Source organism: Microcaecilia unicolor, chromosome 10, assembly GCF_901765095.1.
Source record: "Microcaecilia unicolor chromosome 10, aMicUni1.1, whole genome shotgun sequence".
NCBI classification, from domain to species: domain Eukaryota; kingdom Metazoa; phylum Chordata; class Amphibia; order Gymnophiona; family Siphonopidae; genus Microcaecilia; species Microcaecilia unicolor.
Window position 1 is genome coordinate 129,752,732 of NC_044040.1, and position 22,717 is coordinate 129,775,448.

At 48.9% G+C, this 22,717-nt stretch overlaps 1 protein-coding gene across 2 annotated transcripts in view; it reads right to left on the bottom strand.

Annotated features, from left to right (window-relative positions):
- Positions 1-22,717, bottom strand: part of RNF168 (ring finger protein 168) — a 331,361-nt gene that overhangs the window by 277,578 nt on the left and 31,066 nt on the right. The window contains exon 3 of one of the 2 annotated variants that reach the window (XM_030216565.1): positions 176-191. The exons of the other annotated variant lie outside the window; for it this stretch is intronic. Coding sequence (XP_030072425.1) covers positions 176-191 — 16 coding nt within the window. The remainder of the gene's footprint in view (positions 1-175; positions 192-22,717) is intronic. 2 annotated transcript variants of the gene reach the window in all.

Below are 22,717 nucleotides of genomic sequence, written 5' to 3' on the forward strand. Positions count from 1 at the left end.
CCCCTTCTTCTCCACTCCCTCTACTTCCAACCCTCCCCCTCCTCCTTCGTTCCCAACCCCTACCATCCGGACCTTCCCCCCCCTTCTTCTTACACCTACCACCCTCTCCCTGTTCCACCTCAAATTTTCTCTTCCCTTCATCCCCCCCCAGGACTCCCTCCCTCCCCTCCCCCACCTTCCTCGATCTCCTCCTCCCTACCTTCCTCTTCCAGAATCTGAAAACGGTTCTCCACCCTACACTCCTGTGATCCAAATCCCGAGCCACCCAACTCCTCCCTACCCTTCCCCTCAGCCCCCCTTTGTTTCTTACGAACTTGAACCCAACCCCCTTCTCCCTCCCCCCGTTCCCTCACCTGTTCCTCCCCCCGTACCCCTGAAACCTCTTCCTCCCTCCTCTCCTTCTGCAGCTTCCCTACTCCCTGTACCTCCGGGCCCTGACCCTGAAACCGCCCTCCCCCCACCCCCCCCCCCCCCCCTCCTGGACCGAACTCCCCCGTCCCCCACCCTCTTCCCCCTCATTATGAAAAGCCCTCGGGCAATTCCGAAAGGCATGCCCCAGATCCCCACAAAGATTGCACCGGATAGAGGAACATTCTTCCGAAAGGTGATCCTTAGACCCACACTTTGCACACTGCTGTACCGGGCATGACATGCTAAAGTGGCGGAAAGACCCACACCTAAAACATTGTCTTGGCTGTCCTTTATAGAAGCACAGGATCCTCTCTCTCCCGATAAAAGCTGCCGAGGGAATATGCTGGACCACCTGACCCACCTGTTTAAGCCTAACTAAAGCCCCCCACCCCCCTGCCCATACTCTACTTGGATCCGGGAGCTTGGTTAGTGGAGTTCTCAATTCAGCATACCGCTGAACCCAGAAGGCCAGGTCCGCCGCTGAGATGGATTCATTCCGGACTAAAAGGGTCACCTGCACCAGATCAGGTCTGCTTATCGGAATCACCCTATAATTTCTCCATTCCCCCCTCCCTTGAACTTCTTCGTACTTTTCCCAAAACACCTCCATCCCCCTTCGAGTCAAAAAACTAACATCATATTCCGGAATGTTAGCCGGGTGGATGCAAGCATATAAATCTTCTGGAATAAACCCTAGCCCTAGTACCAACTGCAAAACCTTATCCCGGGATGGCATACCCCCCTCCCCCACCCATTTGAGCTGAACAACATTTCGGCGTTTGGGGATCTGCCCCTGCCCCCTCCCTCCTCCTCCAAACCTGTCTCCCCCCCTACCTGCAAAACCTAACCTCCCCCTCCCCTGCTCTCCTTCCCCCCTCACCACAGCCGCAAAAGATACCGACCTCTTCCCCTCCCCACCCCCGCTCTTCCCTGACCTGGAACCGTCCCGACCATCCAAACCCATGCCCTTCTTCAACTGCCCCTTCTGAGCTGTCCCCACGCCCCACCCCCTCTACCTTCTGCAGCCTGCCCTGGCACCACCCCCCTCCCTTCCTCCCCCCTCCTCTGATCACAGACTGCCACCTCCATAGCTTCAAAAGTACACCCATTCTGTCCCTCTTCTCTTACCAATCCCCCACCCTGCTCATCCACCCCATCCAAAGCAGCCTTCCCCCCCAAGTCCAAACTGAAACCATTTACTAGACTGTCACTGTTCTCCAGATTTTGTCCACAGGGGAGATCCCTGCTTATCTGTTCAGAAGAAAAATTGCACTGCTGCTCCCTCTGAATATCCTGCTGCTCAGGCTCCTCTGCTCCCAGCTGGCTGTCTGTTGCATTCTGCTCAGAAGGGTCCCGCGCGAGACCAGTCACTGTGTTATGAGAGGAATTTCCCCTTGCTTCCTCCTGATTGGCAGAAACCTCCTGTCTTTCCAGCTCTGGAAGGCAGGATTCGCCAGAGCCTGCTTTCCCAGCTGCAGCTACTCCTTGTAACTTAGCAACAGTTCCTGCACTCAGGGAGCCTGTAGAGTGCACCTGTGTTTGCAAGCACAGCCCTTCTGCTGGCAACAGTTCTTCCACAAATGCACCTTCAACCAGAGTAAAACTGTCCTTTTTACTTTCTCCTGTCCTGCCTTCTTCAGGAAACCTTCTTTCTGCAAGACTAGGAACACTTGTCTGGAGCTTTTGTATGAAAAAGTCTCTATCTCTGGTTTCCATAGCCTGCAAATGTGTAGGAGCCTTTTGAAGCTCTTTCTCTGTCCTTGTAGGCTCCAGAGATACTAGGGACTCCCTGCTGCCTCCTCCCCTCTCATTACCAGAAGCAGCCATCACAGTAAGTGCACCAGAATCTGTTTGACTTGCTAAGCCCTTCATAAATTGCAGTGTATGTCCAGTGTTTGTAGCTGGCAAGTCCTCACTCACACACTGTTGTTGTTGAAAACGTTCTGCTGTATATACTGGGGAAACCTGACTGAGATTTTGCTGTGCCTTGTGCCATTCTCTCCTGGTTTATGTAAAGTTCCCTTAAGGGATTATCAGTATTCTTCTTTAATGAAACCAAAGTCTTTTCTTTGTGTTGAAGCTGCTTTAACAAACAAGCTTCTTCTTTCTTGTAAATGTCCTGTTTATCTCCCGGGGCCAGCCTAGTCATGGCTTTTGCCATCTTCAGCCGTTTCCCCTGCTCCTCTATGTCTTTCTCCAGGGCTTTAATCATTCGCACCCTTTGTACCACTTCTTCAGCCAAGTGCCCCGGTCCTTCACTCACCGACCGTACACCATCCTCCCTGTCTTCATCCTCCTCCTCCTCCGACCAATCACTATCATAGTCCTGTAAGCCCGGACCCGGCTGAAGCTCCTGGTGTACCACCATCGGCTCCTCTCCTTCCACCGTCTGGAGGCCCGAGGCCCTCCCTATCCATTTCCCCCCTCCATGTTCTTCAGGCTCCCTTTCCGGAAACCGCTGGGTCATGGAGGAGGTACCTGTTACCTCTTCATCTCGGAGACGCTGAGCCCTGCGGTCCACAGGGCTCCTTTCTCTGCTCCCCGAGGCTGGACTGAGCTGCACACAACCCTTCCGGGCCTTCTGGTCCGTAGGGCCCAGAGGCCCCATGTCCTGGGCCTTTCCTGGGAAACTCTTCCCCGGGCCTCTCTGCCCACCTGGGGAAGGAGCCAGCCCAGCACCCTTCCTGCTCTCTAGAGACCGAGCCTTCAAGCACACGTCCTTCTCTCACCAAGTCTAGGCTGGAATGCCCTCCCGCGGGAGGTGGTGGAGATGAAAACGGTAACAGAATTCAAACATGCGTGGGATATGCATAAAGGAATCCTGTGCAGAAGAAATGGATCCTCAGAAGCTTAGCTAAAATTGGGTGGCGGAGCAGGTGGGGGGAAGAGGGGTTGGTGGTTCAGAGGCGAGAATAGGGGAGGGCAGACTTGTATGGTCTGTGCCAGAGCCGGTGATGGGAGGCGGGACAGGTGGTTGGGAGGCGGGAAAAACTGCTGGGCAGACTTGTACGGTCTGTGCTCTAGGAGAGACAGGTGCAAATCAAGATAAGGTATACCCATGAGTTTGTCTTGGGCAGACTGGATGGACCATGCAGGTCTTTTTCTGCCGTCATCTACTATGTTACTATGTTACCGAGCATAGGCGGTCGGTGGCCCAACTGTATGGGGAGGCTAAAGGAGGCGGGGTTAGGGGCAGGGCCACAGGTGGAGCTTAAATCCATAATTGTCTGATACACAGAAAAAATAAATAAATAAAAAAGTCAAAATTAATACCTTTTATTAAATTTAGATATTAGATATGTATATGTCAAAGAATAAAGTGGTTGCTCAAAGCATATACTAACCACAATCGCTCAACTGCAAAACACTATGCACAACTTTGTGCAAAACCACACTCAGAACCTTACTGTACCATAAATATTACACTGGGCAGAACCTAAGGTAAAATTATGTATAATCATACCTGATAATTTTCTTTCCATTAATCATAGCTGATCAATCCATAGACTGGTGGGTTGTGTCCATCTACCAGCAGGTGGAGATAGAGAGCAAACTTTTGCCTCCCTATATGTGGTCATGTGCTGCCGGAAACTCCTCAGTATGTCGATATCAAAGCTCCATCCGCAGGACTCAGCACTTAGAGAATTACACCCACGAAGGGACACTCTGCCCAGCTCACCACCGCCGAAACGGGGGAGGGGAATTAACCCAGCTCATCCCCACACAAGTGGGAGAGGGGAATCCGTCCAGCTCATCCCCGCGGAGCGGGGGAGGGACACCACACCCGCCGATGCGGGGGGATCTGGCTTATCCTGCAACCGCAACCGCGGGAGGAGCTGACTGACCCTAACACCGCCGAAGCAGGAGGGGTACAAAGCTGCCCTACAGCCGCACGAAGCGGGAGGGAGTGCCGGCAGAATTTATGTCTCAATCCAGCCCCGTAAAACGGAGGGGAGAGGAATGCAGCAGCTCACTGTAACACAAAGTCGTCTCAACTCTTGAAGAATCCAAGTGAACGAAGAACTTGAACACGAAGTCCTCCTGAAGTAACTGAAGGCTAAACTTGAACCTAAAATTCAACCAGAATATAAACAGTACAGATATCTGGGAGGGGCTATGGATTGATCAGCTATGATTAATGGAAAGAAAATTATCAGGTATGATTATACATAATTTTACCTTCCATATCATCAAGCTGATCAATCCATAGACTGGTGGGATGTACCGAAGCAGTACTCACCCAGGGCGGGACATAGAAATCCCTGACCTCAACACTGAAGCTCCAAACCGGGCCTCCGCCCGTGCAGCCACAGTCAAACGGTAATGCTTGGAGAATGTATGAGCCGAAGCCCACGTTGCCGCCTTGCATATCTCTTCCAAGGAGACGGATCCGGCCTCTGCCATCGAGGCCGCCTGAGCTCTCGTGGAGTGAGCCTTCAGCTGGATAGGCGGCACCTTCCCCGCGGCCACATAAGCCGCTGCAATGGCTTCCTGGACCCATTTTGCCACTGTAGGCTTAGCAGCCTGCAGACCCTTACGAGGACCTGCAAACAGGACAAACAGATGATCCGATTTCCGGAAATCATTGGTCACTTCCAAGTATCTGATGATGACTCGTCTCACATCCAGATATTCAAGAGCGGAGTACTCCTCTGGGTAGTCCTCCCTACGAAAGGAAGGGAGACAGAGCTGCTGATTCACATGGAAGCGAGAACCAATCTTGGGCAGGAAGGAAGGCACTGTGCAAATAGTCACTCCTGCCTCAGTGAACTGCAGAAAAGGCTCTCGACATGAGAGCGCCTGGAGCTCGGAAACTCTTCTGTCTGAAGTGATAGCCACCAAAAAGACTGCTTTCAATGTCAGGTCTTTCAGAGATGCCCTCGACAAGGGTTCCAAAGGCGGCTTCTGCAATGCTCTTAGCACCAGGTTGAGATTCCACGCAGGCACCACTGAGTGCAGAGGAGGGCGCAGGTGATTAACTCCCTTGAGAAAGCACACCACATCTGGCTGCGAAGCCAGGGAAGCACCCTTCAGGCGGCCCCTGAAGCAAGCCAGAGCCGCTACCTGGACTTTAAGGGAACTGAGCGACAGGCCTTTCTCCAGACCTTCTTGCAGGAACGCCAACACTGAAGAAATTGGAGCAGTGAAGGGAGAAAGTGAGCCTGCTTCACACCATGCTGCAAAGATACGCCAAACCCTGGCGTAAGCAGTAGAAGTAGAGCGCTTCCTCGCTCTCAGCATAGTGGCGATGACCTTGTCTGAGAAGCCCTTCTTCCTCAGACGCTGCCGCTCAATAGCCAGGCCGTAAGACCAAAGGGAGAGGGATCCTCCATCACCACGGGACCCTGATGTAACAGGCCCTGCTCCACTGACAGCCGCAGAGGCTCGTCGACTGAGAGCCTGAACAAGTCCGCATACCAGGGACGTCTGGGCCAATCCGGACCCACCAGGATTACCCTGCCGGGATGCTTTGCCACCCGGTCTAGCACCCTGCCCAACATGGGCCAGGGCGGGAACACATAGAGGAGCTCTTGTGTCGGCCACTGTTGGAGAAGAGCATCTACTCCCAGGGATCGAGGGTCCCGTCCTCTGCTGAAAAAGCGCGGCACTTGGCCATTGGCCGATGACGCCATCAGATCTAGGCTCGGCTGGCCCCAGCGCTTCATGATGTCCAAGAACGCCTGAGCAGTTAGTTGCCACTCTCCGGGCTCCAAGGTATGGCGACTGAGAAAGTCCGCCTTGACATTCATGACTCCGACAATGTGGGCCGCTGAAAGCTGCTCCAGGTTCGCTTCCGCCCACTGGCAAAGACTCATAGCCTCCTTGGCTAGAGGGGCGCTCTGGTACCTCCCTGGCGGTTGATATAGGCCACAGCCGTGGCATTGTCCGACAGGACCCGTACAGGCTTCAACACCAGTACCGGGATGAACTCCAATAACACCAACCGAATGGCTCTGAGTTCCAGGAGGTTGATAGACCACTTGCCTCTGCAGGAGACTAGAGCCCCTGCGCTGTCCTTCCCAAGCATTGGGCTCCCCAGCCCATCAAAGAGGCGTCTGTCGTGACGACAATCCACTCCGGGGTCACCAGAGGCAATCCTGCAGACAACTTGTCTGTCTGCGTCCACCAGCTCAGCGCCTTGCGCACTGCTGGGTCCACGGGAAGGCGCACAGCATAATCCTCCGACATCGGAGTCCAGCGCAGCAGCAGAGACAGCTGTAGTGGTCTCATATGAGCCCTGGCCCAGGGCACTACTTCCATCGTGGCCGTCATAGAGCCCAACAGCTGCACGTAGTCCCAAGCCCGAATAGGAGAGGCTACTAGGAACTAGTCCACCTGAGCCTGAAGCTTGACAATCCGATTGTCTGGCAGGAACACTCTGCCCACTTGGGTGTCGAATCGAACTCCCAGATACACCAGGGACTGAGTCGGGCGCAGCTGGCTCTTCTTCCAGTTGATGATCCATCCCAGGGAGCTCAAAAGAGCAACTACCCGGTCCATAGCTTTGCCGCACTCTGCATAAGAGGGGGCTCGGATCAACCAGTCGTCCAGATAAGGATGGACTTGTACTCCTTCCTTTAGCAGGAAGGCCGCTATGACCCCCATTACTTTGGAAAAGGTCCGCGGAGCAGTAGCCAACCCGAAAGGGAGGGCTCTGAACTGGAAGTGTCGTCTCAGGACTGTAAAACGCAGAAAGCGTTGGAGAGGAGGCCAGATGGGAATATGCAGGTACGCTTCCTTGATGTCCAAGGAAGCCAAGAACTCTCCTGCCTTCACTGCCGCTATAACAGAGCGGAGAGTCTCCATGCGAAAGTGCCTCACTTTCCAGGCCCGATTGACCCCTTTGAGGTCGAGGATAGGCCGGACAGAACCTCCTTTCTTTGGAACCACAAAGTAAATGGAGTAACGTCCCTTGCCAATCTGATTTTTTGGCACCGGAACGACCGCACCCAGGCGGATCAGGTTGTCCAAGGTCTGCTGTACTACCACAGCTTGACCGGAGACTTGCAGGGAGAGAGTACAAACCCGTCTCTTAAGGGTTGGCAGAACTCTAGCTTGTAGCCGTCTCTGATGACTTCCAGCACCCACGCGTCTGAAGTTATAGTGGTCCACTCGCCCAGAAACGAGGACAGCCGTCCTCCAATCTGCACTGGGGCGTGGACCAAGGCCCCGTCATTGGGTACGAGACCCTGGGGGAGGACCGGAGGGAGCACCTCCGGGACGGCGGTCTCTGCGAAAGGAATGCTGCTTGGGGGAGAAATTCCTCTTGAAGGAAGAGGGGGCAGAGGAACCCGACTTGCCCGGGCGGTATGGAGGTATCGGGACGAGTACTAACCCGAGCCCTGACCTCTGGTAATTTCTTGCCCTTAGACGTGCCGAGATCGGTCACGATTTTGTCCAGCTCGACCCCAAAGAGCAGCTTGCCTTTAAAAGGCAATCTAGCCAGGCGGGATTTAGAGGCGTGGTCAGCGGACCAATGTTTCAGCCAAAGCCACCGCCGCGCAGAGACTGTCTGAGCCATGCCTTTAGCTGAGGCTCTCCAGACATCATACAGCAAGTCTGCCAAATAGGCTAAGCCCGATTCCAGGGCCGGCCAATCAGCCCTCAGGGAATGATCCGAGGGGGAAGCCCGCTGCACCATAGTCCGGCACGCCCTGGCCACATAGGAGCCGCAAACTGAGGCCTGCAAACTTAAAGCAGCTGCCTCCAAGGACGACCTTAAGGCCGCCTCCAATCTTCTGTCTTGGGCGTCCTTTAGGGCCGTGCCACCTTCCACCGGCAACGCCGTTTTCTTAGTCACCGCAGTGATTAAAGAATCCACGGTAGGCCACAGATAGGCCTCACGTTCACTCACAGCCAAAGGATAGAGGCGGGACATAGCCCTAGCCACTTTAAGGCTCGTTTCCGGGACATCCCATTGAGCCGCAATTAAGGTGTGCATGGCATCATGCACGTGGAAGGTTCTAGGCGGGCGCTTCGTCCCCAGCATAATGGCAGAGCCAACAGGGGCTGAGGGAGAGACGTCCTCCGGAGAGGAAATCTTCAAAGTGTCCATGGCCTGTAACAACAGGTTGGGCAAATCCTCTGGGCTAAAAAGCCGCGCTGCAGAGGGGTCATCCGCTCCATCCGAGCGGGGATCTATCTCCTCCAAGGAATCCGCAAAGGATCGTTGGGAGACCTCAGACACGCTGCCCTCATCTACATCGGAGGAGACAAAAGTCCTCCAAGGCCTGGAAATCAACCCGAGGGCGTTTACCTCTGGGAACCTCAACCTCTTTATCAGAAGAGGGAGCAGGGGCAGCGTTTGCATGAGGAAAACCTGATGCAGCAGCAAAACAAACTCGGGGGAGAAACCCCCCAGACTGTGCACTTCCGCAGCCTGGGCAACAGCCCTAGACGCACCCTCAACCGGCGCTCGCAATAGCGGGGGAGAGACATGCTGCGCATCCAAAATGGCGTCCGGCGCGAAACTCCGTGAAGGAGCCGCGCGGGAAGAACGGCGCTTAACTTTAGCCGCTTTTGTGCCGTCGCCCAAATTAAGGGCATTCATGGCATTAATGTCTCCAACCTCAAGGGCGGCCCCGAAGAAGCCGTCCGAGCCGCGTGGCCGGCCAAGATGGCGGAGGCGAGGAGCGGGGGATGGGCGTTTATGGCGGGAAAAAACCGCCACGCCGGAGGAACGACCGGAACATTCATCGGTCACTAAACTATCACCCATCAAGGGCGAATCAGGTTGTAAAACCCCCGCATCCCCTCTAGAAGCGCTCCAGCGATCCGGGGAGCGACCCTTTGCGCCCTCGCCCTCCGACGCCATTGCCACGAGGAGAAGAATCGGGGAACCCCCTGCCCGCTATAAAAAGGTAAAATTACCTGCTTGCCGCTCCGAGCTGTAACGAACTGGTGTCCCAGTGAGTAGCTGCAATGAACGTTTAAAGAAACGTCGAATTAAACGCCTTTAAAGACGTTTAAAAATATATATTTTTTTTTTTTTTTTTAAACGGAGCCAGCGGGAGGGGGGAGAAAAGGAGGGACCTGGCACCACCAGGTTTGCACTTGCTCAAAAGAGCCCTCAACCCCAGGCCTCAACAAAACCTAAGGATTAGGCTTGGAGGCCTAGCCAGAGCTGCTGCTGTGTGTGACCACCACCTGCTGAGATAGAGAACATACTGAGGAGTTTCCGGCAGCACATGACCACATATAGGGAGGCAAAAGTTTGCTCTCTATCTCCACCTGCTGGTAGATGGACACAACCCACCAGTCTATGGATTGATCAGCTTGATGATATGGAATACACCAATATACCACCCATACGGAAAATGCAGACCGTCAACAATATGAAACAAGGGATCATAATATCACAATTCTCATGTAGAGCTACAAAACACCCTAATTCATGTTTAATGTGGGATAAAATGCCATAAGTAAATAAATATAAAAACTTTTAATGTTGAACACCTGATTCTCAAAGTGGACATATTCCAAACACTATAATGAAAATAAAATGATCTTTTCTACCTTTGTTGTCTGGTGACTTTGTTTTTCTGATCATGCTGGCCCAGTATCCGATTCTGCTGCTATCTGTCCTCTTAACTCCGTTTCCAGGGCTTCCTTTCCATTTATTTCTTTACTTTCCGCCTTTCTTCTTCATTTCTTGTCCTACATCCGTAAGTAAAAGCTGGGTCCTCCGCAGACTTGACTGTCCAGTGGATCCAGCTTCTGCCTATTTTCTTCATCCATGTGCAGTTTTTCTACTCTCTTCCTTTTCCCTCATCTCATCTGCTTCCTCACTCCTCCCTCCCCCTCCATCCATGTCCAGCATTTCTTCTCTCTTCCTTCCCTCTCCTCCATCCATGTCCAGCAACCCTCCTCTCCATCCACCCACCCATGTCCAGCAACCCTTCTCTCCCCTGCCCTCCTCTCCATCCACCCATGTCCAGCAACCCTCCTCTTCCCCCCCCTTCCATCCACCCATGTCCAGCAATCCTCCTCTCCCCTCCATCCACCCATATCCAGCAACTCTCCTCTCCCCTGCCCTACTACTACTGCACTGTACACTTGAACATGAAGAGACAGTCCCTGCTCGACAGAGCTTACAATCTAATTAGGACAGACAAACAAGAGATAGGGGAGCATACTAATGAGCATATCCCTTTGACATCCTCTTTTAATAGGACCTGCCTACTTTTCCTCTGCAACATCTGTACTGGTACATGATGTTAATACTGTAGTGGACAGGGTTAGAGCAGTACAGCAGCTGCAGTAGGTCAGGAACCCTTAAAATACCTGAAGGAATACCTCTCCCCCTGCACTCCCTGCCCACCAGCGACTCTCCTCTCCCCTCCCCCAGCCAGCCATCCATCCATCCGTTCGTAGCTTTCGCCCCCCCCTCCCCCCCCAGGTCCTGTCTCCTGTTCCACCAGCTCTCACCCATCCGCTCATTTTTTTTTTATATACAATTTATTTTTATTTTTCTGAAATTGCCTTCCCCATGACACAAAGTTAGCACAAAGTAAAATTATGATATACAATACATAAAGCACAGCATTAGAAATGGTAAACCTCCCTCCATAATATCTGTCTACGCCCTCCTAGAAAAGAAACAGATTTTAATTTTCTAAGAGAAATGTCTTGGCTCAGCTGAAGCCTATTCCACAAAGGAGGAGCTACACCTAAAATTATGCCAGTGGGCATAAACAGGCCAACACACTGACTAACAGTTAGTACCATTCCTTAACATAAAAAGAAGGTCCTTGGACCTGCTGTACCCAAGTCAATGTAAAAAAAAAAAAAAAAAAAAAAAAAAAATCATGCATTGCCTCCTTTGATAGCTGCTCTAATAGAGATTTGCTTTGTAACATCAGTTTAAAGTACCAACTATTTTCCTGTTATAGGATTACCTTTGTTTTCTTCAAAACCTTTTTTTTAATCCATGCATACTGAAAATTTAGCTCACCCTGGATAGAACACTGAATACAAGTACTTTTTCACATTCAAGAGGTTTTTACAGTTGAAAAGATTTTTAAAAAAATTGAATTAACACAAGGCTGAAGAGCAAATTAAATGAAATCAGACACTAAGAACTAAAAATCTACCAAAGTAGCAGGTTTTACTAATAGCTTGCTATTAACAGTAAATACAAGATAGACTCCAAGTTGCAACCCACATTGATTTACAAAGTAAAATAATCCTCTATTCCTCAAAGCCAGCAAAGAGTATACAATTTAAACACAAAACAATAAAAACACACTTGCATCCGCTGATTTCTAAAGCCTGAGGCGTTCTCCCTCTGACGCCGGCGATTCATAGAGGCAGCCTTAATCTGCCTGCGTCGGAGCCTCTCCCTCAGACGCGCCCCACTTCCTCTAATGCAACTTCCTGCATATGATAGGATATCATAGAACTCCTCGTCCAAAAAGTACCATGAATCCTCATTAATCTCCCATGAATGCTCCTCATTCGTGTCAGCAAAGAACTCCTCATGGGAGGGATGACACCAAGCCTGCCTTGCCACAGAGGACTTAGGACCTCGAGAGGGGTGTTGAGGAGTAGGTTTCACCCTCAACTCCAGAGAAGCTTCCTCCACCAATGTCGAATGGGTGCCCACACGGAGAGCTACTAACACCAGTACCGCAGACAGCACCAGCCTCTGAGAACTCACCACAGGAAGAGGGACTCGCAGGACAGTAGCAGGAGGCATGGCTGCTGCAAGCACCTGAGACACCAATGCACACTGTTGTAAAATCCACGCCAAGTGCTCGTGGGGCATGGCCCGGATACGCTCATCGAGGGAGGCCATCGGGAAAGGATGGGCATAAGGTCGGAGACAGGTTACTGAAATACAGGGGTTGAAGCAGGTGCCTGGTCGTGGCTGCATGGAGACCCACGAATTGGCACCTCCTGTATGGAGGAGCAGTGGTACTTCCATCACAGACACTTCTTAGGGACCAAATCCCTCAGTGCCCCAGAGCTCCAGCCACCGTGCGTCGAAGGAGGATCGATGCTGATGCTTCTTGGCCTTTGCCTGATGCCAATCATCGGCACTCCTCGGTGCCAACAAAGCCGTTGAATCCCCACGTCGTCTCAGTGTCGGGTCCAATGTTGACCGGTCCCATGATCCTGCACAGCGGCTAGTGTCGAGACAGGTAGAGAACCGCTCAGTGCGCATCCACTCTCAGTTCTGTCAAGAGTCTCACAGCCATGTGTACAGAAGCACCTGATGCCGATAAAGATGCAGATGTTGAGGATTCAGACTGTGCTCCAAAAGGTTTCTCCCGCTCTGAGCCTCTCTGGCCAGCTGTGTCCTTTTCTTCATACAAAGACAAAGAATAGAGCTAGAAAGTGTAATGTTCAGACCTCAAACACTGAGGACACCAAGAAAGGGTGTCTTTGCCAGATATGGTCTTATTGCACCGGGCACAATGATATGGAAGGAAAAACTGCTGCGATCAAATCAAACAACTCAATGGTGACTGGAAAAATAGGGGCTCCTCACCAGAAAAAGGTAAAAATAAAGCCCAACTGGAGCTCAGGCATAAGAGGGCCTACAGAGTGCAAAAAAATCAAAAGAAACTTAGATGCAGAGAAAAAGCGCTAAAACTGTAAGGGAGGAGAAAAAGGGGGGAAAGAAAGAAAAAGAGAGAAAAACCGGGAAACAAATCCCACAGGGAAAGCACAAAAAGATGCTGCTGAAAAGCAACTGCACCAGACACAGTGAGGGAGCTACGAAACAGCACATCTTTCTCCTCATAACGGATGGAAGACGACTGCAGGTTCCGCGCTCTCATGGCAGGTGGGAACGCTGTGTGTGCTGTTTTAAAGCTGTAATACATTATTAAGCGTTCTGCATTAGGTGACATAGATGGCATCACCCACGTGAGAATATGGCCTGCTTGCCCTCCGAGGAGGAGTATTTTGCTTACATGCAGTTACATCACTATTATATTAGCTTAGATCAACTAGCATTATGAACAGGTTTAGGGAGAACACTTAGGGAATTTTTAAAGGGGGATGCTTTTGGACAAGTCTTGGAATCTGAGTTACATAAAGTCTTGGTCTGTCTTGCTTCTCCACAGACTATGTCCTCTTAAGGTAGAATGGAGTAGAGATCTTGGGCACGATTTGGAGTGGGTGGACTTTCCTAAACTGATCATGGTAATTCCAATGCAGATTTTCAGCACTGAACTCCAACAGAGTCAATATCGCATACTTCATAGAGCATATATGTTAAAGGTGTCTAGAGCAGGTTGGGTGCCTATTGCATTATGTTCCAAGTGTCGGGGGGAGGGGGGTAATACTTTCCATGCCTTTTGGAAGTGTGGTGGTATCCAAGCTTTTTGGAGGGCAATTCATAGACACGGGGAATATTTTTTGCCAATGTGTATTCTTTTCTTGGAAGAGAGTTCTCTTGACTAAATGGGAAGCTTATGGGATTCATGATAGCGTATCTGATTTATTCTCAGTAAGACCTATGCATTGGAATTGGTTGTAGGATGCGCTCCTATCTTTTTCGTATTGGAGAAATAGATTGCATGTCCTAATGTTATGGGAGGTGAGGGCTGCCCTTGGTATATAAAACAACAGAAATAGGCACCAAATGCTGTTCCTTCAGGGAGGATTAGGGGGGAGGGACTCGCCTACTCGAGTGTGGCACCCCCGGGATAAACAGAGGCCCCCACGGACCTCAGCCCCTAACAAGCAGGTTTTTTTTTTTTTTTTTTTTTTTTTTAATTAAAATGCACAGTAATAATCTGAACCTTTCAGCAGAAAATAGAAATTACTAAGACTCACTAAGAAAGAATAGACCAGAAAAAAGGAATGAGACTGAAGGACTCACCACCTTCCACCTGCTGGAGACTGAGATTACTGGATCTTTCTCTGTCTGGCAAAGGGCTCTTATTGGCTCTCTAGAGTCACACTTTTTCTCAGTCGCCACCTGCTGGAAGGTGTGCACAACCCATCAGTCACATTCTGGGCCAGTCCGGAGGGAGGCTAAGGAAAGGGCGTTTGTGGATTTTTACAAATCTCTATATGACAGGGGGCATTGAGATTTGAACAAGCGGGAGGCATTCTTTCAAGGTCTCAGGCTCCCTTCTCTGACGCAAGAACAACGAGATACCTTGAATGAGCCTGTTCAGGGACTTGAAATATAAGAAGCTATAAAGAAGCTTAAGCTAGCAAAAGCTCCGGGACCTGACGGGCTAGGGCCTGAATTTTACAAGATTGCAGGGCCATTTATTGAATTATTTGAAGCACTCTGTACAGGGCAGCTCAGGGGAGCTATGACACATGCATCTATAATAGTTCTGCCTAAGCCAGGCTGCGACTGAGAGCTATTGGGTTCTTACCGTCCCATTTCTTTACTAAATCAGGACATTAAGGTGTGGGGAAGTAGAATATTTGCATAGGTTGCTGAACCAGCTTCAAAGAGCCTGATTAAAAGAGGACCCTTAGATTCAAAACTATATAAAGAGGAAAGGTCCCACTGAACTTTCCTTCTGAGAAGTTCTGAGAGAAGAGGACATTTCTCTGGTAAGTGAACGCTACTTTGCTTTGTGCTTTGGGAACTTAAAGATTGGGGTTTAAAGGAAGAACTGTAGGTTAGTGTTAGGCAAATATAAAAATATAAAAAGCAAATTTGAACAACTAATCTCCTAGTCTTTTCCACTTAGTTTTTAAAGCTTTGAACCACAGCATTAACAGATAGAATCTAACAGCCACTGCAGGATCTAATTTAGTATTCCCACCCACCCCTAGGACAACTCTTCATGTATAGACACTTATTATAATTAGAGTAACAAGCAAGGAGTGCTCTTACAGGATTTTACATACATTTCATTACCATCTAAGAAGGAAACACTAAATAAATCATAAAATATACTATCCTACTTATAATCCAAAGAGAAAAACGCCTATATTGCGACCCAAATCGGGAGATGGGCGTTTTTCTCCCATGGGCGCCCAAATCGGTATAATCGAAAGCCGATTTGGGGCGTTTCCAACTGCAATCCGTCACAGAAATGGGTAAAGTTGACGGGGGAGTATCGGAGGCGAGGTGAAGGCGGAAGTGGGGCGTGGTTATCGGCCGAGGAGAGATGGGTGTCTTTAGCTGATAACTGAAAATAAAAAGGCGTTTTTAACCGCGATTTTGGGTCACTTTTTTTGGACCCTTTTTTTTCACGAACAGATCCCAAAAAAGTGCCCCAACTGACCAGATGACCTCCCCGGACTCCCCCAGTGGTCACTAACCCCCTCCCACCAAAAAAAAACCCACGTTAAAAACTTTTCTACCAGCCTCTATGCCAGCCTCAAATGCCGTACCCACCTCCATGACAGCAGAATATGTTCTATCCTGTGACAGCCTTTCCTTGGTTCTGATGTGGCTCTTGGGTGAGTGTGACACCTTTTCTGTTATGAGCACTGCAGAGTCACATCAGCAATGCATTGTGTTGGGTATTGGGCTCCGTGATTCCACTAGCTTGTGGCAAATGCTCACGATGTTGGTAGTTGGTAGGCTCTACTCCCATGGTGCTTTTCCCCCTGATTACTGGGTCAGAGTGTGACCTGTTTTGTTTCTGGTAGTCCATGAGGTAGTGGCCATTTTTGTAAGCCAGTTTTAGATCCCTTTCACGTGTTAGCCACGTTACAGAACTTAGTTCTTACCTTGAATGTGGCTGAAAGAGGGCATTGTACAGCATTCTGCCAGCTCGGACCTATGCTAATCTCAGTACCAGGAAGACTCGTTGCCAGTGGGGCACAATCTCTGATCTGCAGTTAACTGTGAGTAAGCGTGCTTATTCCAATAAAGGACGTTTTCGGAGAGATTAGTCTTCAGGTGTCAACTGGTATGCCAAAGGTTAAATAGCTGCAACAAGTCCGAGAGGCCTGCGTGTATGCAGGTCCCTGGAGCACTTTTAGTGGGTACCGCAGTGCACTTCAGCCAGGTGGACCCAGGCCCATACCCCCCCCTACCTGTAACACTTGTGCTGGTAAATGGGAGGTCTCCAAAACCCACTGTACCCACATGTAGGTGCCCCCTTCACCCCTAAGAGCCATGGTAGTGTTGTAAATTTGTGGGTAGTGGGTTTTGGGGGAGGGGGGTTGGGTGCTCAGCACTCGTGGTAAGGGAGTTATGCATGTGGGAGCGTTGTCTGAAGTTCACCGCACTGACCTCTAGGGTGCCCAGTTGGTGTCCTGGCATGTCAGGGGGGCGAGTATACTACGAATCGTGGCCCCTCCCACGACCAAATGGCTCGGATTAGGACGTTTTTGAGCTGGGCGTTTTTAGTTTCCATTATCGCTAAAAAAAACAAACGCCCAGCTCAAAAACGTCCATTTTTTCGAAAATACGGTCTGTCCTGCCTCTTCACATACCCGTTTTCGGACATAGACGCCCATGGAGATAGGTATTCACGTTCGATTATGCCCCGCCACATAAACTAAAAGACACTTTTATATTGGGCTAATATCCTTAATACTGTACCAAGTTTTAAATTATTGAAAAACTCAAAAACACTAAGATGGAGTCAGCAGTCCAGCAGCGAGAGGGGTGCTATACAGTCTTTTGCATTGAGTGTCACATGTATGATTATCTCCCAGTTGGTGAGATGTCATGTGTGTGCCCGATGCAAAGAGCTCCTAGCTCTTAGAGAATGTGTCCATTCTCTTGAGGCTAGAGTAGCAGACTTGGTGGAGCTGAGGGAGACAGAGAGGTACATAGAGGAGACCTACAGGGATGTTGTAGAGAAGTCCCACCTCCAGTCTGGTAGCCCCTGTGCTACCTTGGAGGAGGGAGGTCTCCTAGAAGGAGAGCATCACCCTGGTGAAGTAGGAAGTACTCCTGTAGCCAGGACCTGCCCACAAGGGGATGTACTATCCTCTCGCACCGAGGATATGTCTCCAAGCGCTGCCCGGGAGGGAAAGGTTAGGACAGCTGTTGTAGTTGGTGATTCGATCATTAGGCATATAGATAGCAGGGTGGCTGGTGGACGCGAGGATCGCCTGGTGTCTTGCCTGCCTGGTGCGAAGGTGGCGGACCTCACGCGTCATCTAGATAGGATTCTAGATAGTGCTGGGGAGGAGTCTGCTGTCTTGGTACATGTGGGTACCAATGACATAGGAAAATGTGGGAGAGAGGTTCTGGAAGCCAAATTTAGGCTCTTAGGTAGAAAGCTCAAATCCAGATCCTCTAGGGTAGCATTTTCTGAAATGCTACCTGTTCCACACGCTCAGGGCCCAAGAGACAGGCAGAGCTCCAGAGTCTCAGTGCATGGATGAGAGAATGATGCAGGGAGGAGGGTTTTAGATTTGTTAGGAACTGGGCAACATTCTGGGGAAGGGGGAGCCTATTCCGAAAGGATGGGCTCCACCTTAACCAGGGTGGGACCAGGCTGCTGGCGTCGGCATTTAAAAAGGAGATAGAGCAGCTTTTAAACTAGAAATGGGGGGAAGGCCGACAGTCGCTCAAAAGCGCATGGTTCAGGATAAGGTATCTTGCAAAGATACCTCACAAACAGGGAAGATAGGATATCTGGATAGTGAGGTTGCACAACAGACCGTGGTAGGCCAGGTGCCCTTAAATACAACTAAAGATCAGACAAAAGATGGCAAATCAGTAGTGTCCAGTACTAAGCGTCAGGCAAATAGGAACAAACATACTCTGAAATGTCTATATGCAAATGCTAGGAGTCTAAGAAATAAGATGGGAGAGTTCGAATATATTGCACTAAATTTAAAATTGGATATAATAGGCATTACTGAGACCTGGTGGAAGGAGGATAACCAGTGGGACACTGTCATACCGGGGTACAAAGTATATCGTAGTGATAGGGTGGACCGGACTTGTGGAGGAGTAGCATTGTATATTAACGAGAGCCTTGACTCAGATAGATTACAAATTCAGCAGGACACAAATCACACCTTTGAATCATTGTGGTTTGAAATTCCATGTAGAAAAGGGAAAAGGACGGGGATAGGTGTGTACTACCGTCCGCCTCGCCAGGATAAGCAGGTAGACGCAGAAATGATAAAAGAAATCAGAGACACAAACAAAATGGGCAATGTGATAATAATGGGTGACTTCAATTATCCAAATATAGACTGGGTAAATGTAACATCGGACACGCTAGAGAGGTACAATTCCTTGATGAAATCAAAGACAGCTTTATGGAGCAGCTGGTGAAGGAGCCAACGAGAGAAGGAAAAATTCTAGACTTGGTCCTTAGTGGAGCGCATGATCTGGTGAGGGATGTTATGGTACTGGGGCCGCTTGATAACAGTGATCATAATATGATCAATTTTGATATCAACCTTGAAGTAACTATACACAGGAAGTCAAATACGTTAGCGTTTAACTTTAAAAAAGGAGACTATGATAAAATGAGAACAACGGTGGAAAAAAAAAAAAAAACTTAGGGGGACAACTGAGAAGGTAAAAACTGTACAACAGGCATGGACGCTGTTCAAAAATACAATCCTTGAGGCCCAGGCCAAACATATTCCACTAATTAGAAAAGAAAGACAGAACTCCAAAAGACAGCTGGCCTGGTTGAAAAATGAGGTGAAGGAAGCTATTAGGGCTAAAAGAAATGCCTTCAGAAAATGGAAGAAGGAACCGTCTGAAAATAACAAGCAGCAGCATAAGGAGTGTCAAAGCAAATACAAGGCGCACATAAAGAAGGCCAAGAGGGATTACGAAAAAAAGATAGCATTATAGGCAAAAAAACATAGTAAAATTTTTTTTCAGTATATTAAAAGCAGGTAGACGGCAAAAGAATCGGTTGGCCCGCTGGATGACCGAGGGGTAAAAGGGGCAATCAAGGAAGACAAAGACATAGTGGAGAGATTGAATGAATTCTTTGCTTCGGTCTTCACCGAGGAAGATTTGGGTGGGATACCAGTGTCGGAAATATTTCAAGTGGACGAGTCGGAGAAACTTACTGACTTCACGGTAAACCTGGAGGACGTAATGGGGCAGTTCGGCAAACTGAAGAGTAGCAAATCTCCTGGACCGGATGGTATTCATCCTAGAGTACTGATAGAACTGAAAAATGAGCTTGCAGAGCTACTGCTAGTGATATGCAATTTATCCTTAAAATCGAGCGTGGTACCAGAAGATTGGAGGGTGGCCAATGTAACACCCATTTTTAAAAAAGGTTCCAGGGGAGATCCGGGAAATTATAGACCGGTGAGTCTGACGTCGGTGCCGGGGAAAATGGTAGAGGCTATTATTAAAAACAATATTACAGAGCACATCCAAGGACATGGATTACTGAGACCGAGTCAGCACTGCTTTTGTGTGGGGAAATCTTGCATGACCAATTTACTTCAATTCTCTGAAGGAGTAAACAAACATGTGGACAAAGGGGAGCCGGTTGATATTGTGTATCTGGATTTTCAAAAGGCGTTTGACAAGGTACCTCATGAAAGGCTACAGAGGAAATTGGAGAGTCATGGGATTGGAGGAAAAGTCACATTGTGGATTAAAAACTGGTTGAAGGATAGGAAACAGAGAGTGGGGTTAAATGGGCAGTATTCAAAATGGAGAAGGTTGGTTAGTGGGGTTCCCTCAGGAGTCTGTGCTGGGACCGCTGATTTTTAATATATTTATAAATGATTTAGAGTTGGGAGTAACTAGTGAGGTAATTAAATTTGCTGACGACACAAAGTTATTCAAAATCGTTAACTCGCGACAGGATTGTGAAAAATTACAGAAGGACCTTGCGAAACTGGGAGAATGGGTGGCTAGATGGCAGATGACGTTTAATGTGAGCAAGTGCAAGATGATGCATGTGGGAAAAAGAACCCGAATTATAACTACGTCATGCAAGGCTCCACGTTAGGAGTTACGGACTAAGAAAGGGATCTGGGTGTTGTCGTCGATAATACACTGAAACCTTCTGCTCACTGTGCTGCTGCGGCTAGGAAAGCGAATAGAATGTTGGGTAGTATTAGGAAAGGTTTGGAAAACAGGTGTGAGGATGTTATAATGCCGTTGTATCGCTCCATGGTGCGACCACCCCTTCAGTATTGTGTTCAATTCTGGTCGCCGCATCTCAAGAAAGATATAGTGGAACTGGAAAAGGTGCAGCAAAGGGCGACTAAAATGATAGCGGGGATGGGACGACTTTCCTATGAAGAAAGACTAAGGAGGCTAGGGCTTTTCAGCTTGGAGAAGAGACGGCTGAGGGGAGACATGATAGAGGTGTATAAAATAATGAGTGGAGTGGAACAGGTGGATGTGAAGCGTCTGTTCATGCTTTCCAAAAATACTAGGACTAGGGGGCATGCGATGAAACTACAGTGTAGTAAATATAAAACGAATCGGAGAAAGTTCTTCTTCATCTAACGCGTAATTAAACTCTGGAATTCATTGCCGGAGAATGTGGTGAAGGCGGTTAGCTTGGCAGAGTTTAAAAAGGGGTTAGACGGTTTCCTAAAGGAGAAGTCCATAAACCACTACTAAATGGACTTGGGAAAAAGCCACAATTCCAGGAATAACATGTATAGAATGTTTGTATGTTTGGGAAGCTTGCCAGGTGGCCTGGATTGGCTGCTGTCTTGGACAGGATGCTGGGCTCGATGGACTCTTGGTCTTTTCCCAGTGTGGCATTACTTATGTCCTTATGCTGGCATTATGGCTACCCGGTTGGGTAAGATGCTTCCCGTTTTGGTGCATGAGGACCAAACGGGCTTTGTGCCTCTACTAACATCTTAAGAGCGCAATACAGGCAAAGGGGGGTAAGCCAGGAGATAAGATCATGGTCAGTCTGGAGGCGGAAAAAGAATTCAACAAAATTTTGTGGGACCATCTTTTTGGGGATCTGCCACAGTTTGGCATATATGGGAAATTTCGGCATGAGATTCGGGCTTTATTTATTTATTTTGAAATCTGTTTATTAACTTTCAATATGTGAAGGGGAAAATAAAAAAAAAAACCATCCAAACAAATACAGACATATGAGGGAAAGGTGAGTAGTGGAGTGCCTCAGGGATTGGTGCTGGGGCCGATTCTGTTCAATATATTTGTGAGTGACATTGCCGAAAGGTTAATAGGTAAAGTCTGCCTATTTACGGATGATACTAAGATCTGTAACAGAGTGGACACCCAGGAGGGAGTGGAAAACATGAAAAAGGATCTTAGGAAGCTAGCAGAATGGGCTAAGGTTTGGCAATTAAAATTCAATGTGAAGAAATGCAAAGTGATGCACTTAGGGAGTAGAAATCCATGGGAGACTTATGTGTTAGGCGGTGAGAGTCTGATAGGTACGGACGGGGAGAGGGATCTTGGGGCGATAGTATCTGAGGATCTGAAGGCGACGAAACAGTGTGACAAGGCGGTGGCCGTAACTAGAAGGTTGCTAGGCTGTATAGAGAGAGAGGTGTGACCAGCAGAAGAAAAGAGGTTTTAATGCCCCTGTATAAGTCGTTGGTGAGGCCCCACCTGGAGTATTGTGTTCAGTTTTGGAGGCTGTATCTTGCTAAGGATGTAAAAAGAATTGAAGCAGTGCAAAAAAAAAGCTACAAGAATGGTATGGGATTTGAGTTACAAGACGTATGAGGAGAGACTTGCTGACCTGAACATGTATACTCTGGAGGAAAGGAGAAACAAGGGTGATATGATACAGACGTTCAAATATTTGAAAGGTATTAATCCGCAAACGAACCTTTTCCGGAGATGGGAAGGCGGTAGAACTAGAGGACATGAAATGAGATTGAAGGGGGGCAGACTCAAGAAAAATGTCAGGAAGTATTTTTTCACGGAGAGAGTGGTGGATGCTTGGAATGCCCTCCCGCGGGAGGTGGAGATGAAAACGGTAACAGAATTCAAACATGCGTGGGATAAACATAAAGGAATCCTGTCGGAAGTAAGGGATCCTCTGGAGCTTAGCGGAGATTGGATGGCAGAGACAAGGCTGGTGGTTGGGAGGCGGGGTTAGTGCTGGGCAGACTTATATGGTCTGTGCCCTGAAAAAGACAAATACAAATCAAGGTAAGGTATACACAAAAAGCAGCACATATGAGTTATCTTGTTGGGCAGACTGGATGGACCGTGCAGGTCTTTTTCTGCCATCATCTACTATGTTACTTCACACTACAGGAGGCCTGGTACATTACAATATCATATATCGCGAACAGTCTTGTTTCTTATAGCCCTTCGTTATAGGCCCCGCCTCTGAGAACTACTAATTTCTTAATTATTCCCAGAATAATTAAGCTTTATATAGGAATCCCAGAGCACAAATTTTGATAAACAATGCTTTGACCCCGCCGTTTGAGCTGCAAAGGGGCACAAGACAGGGATGCCCTC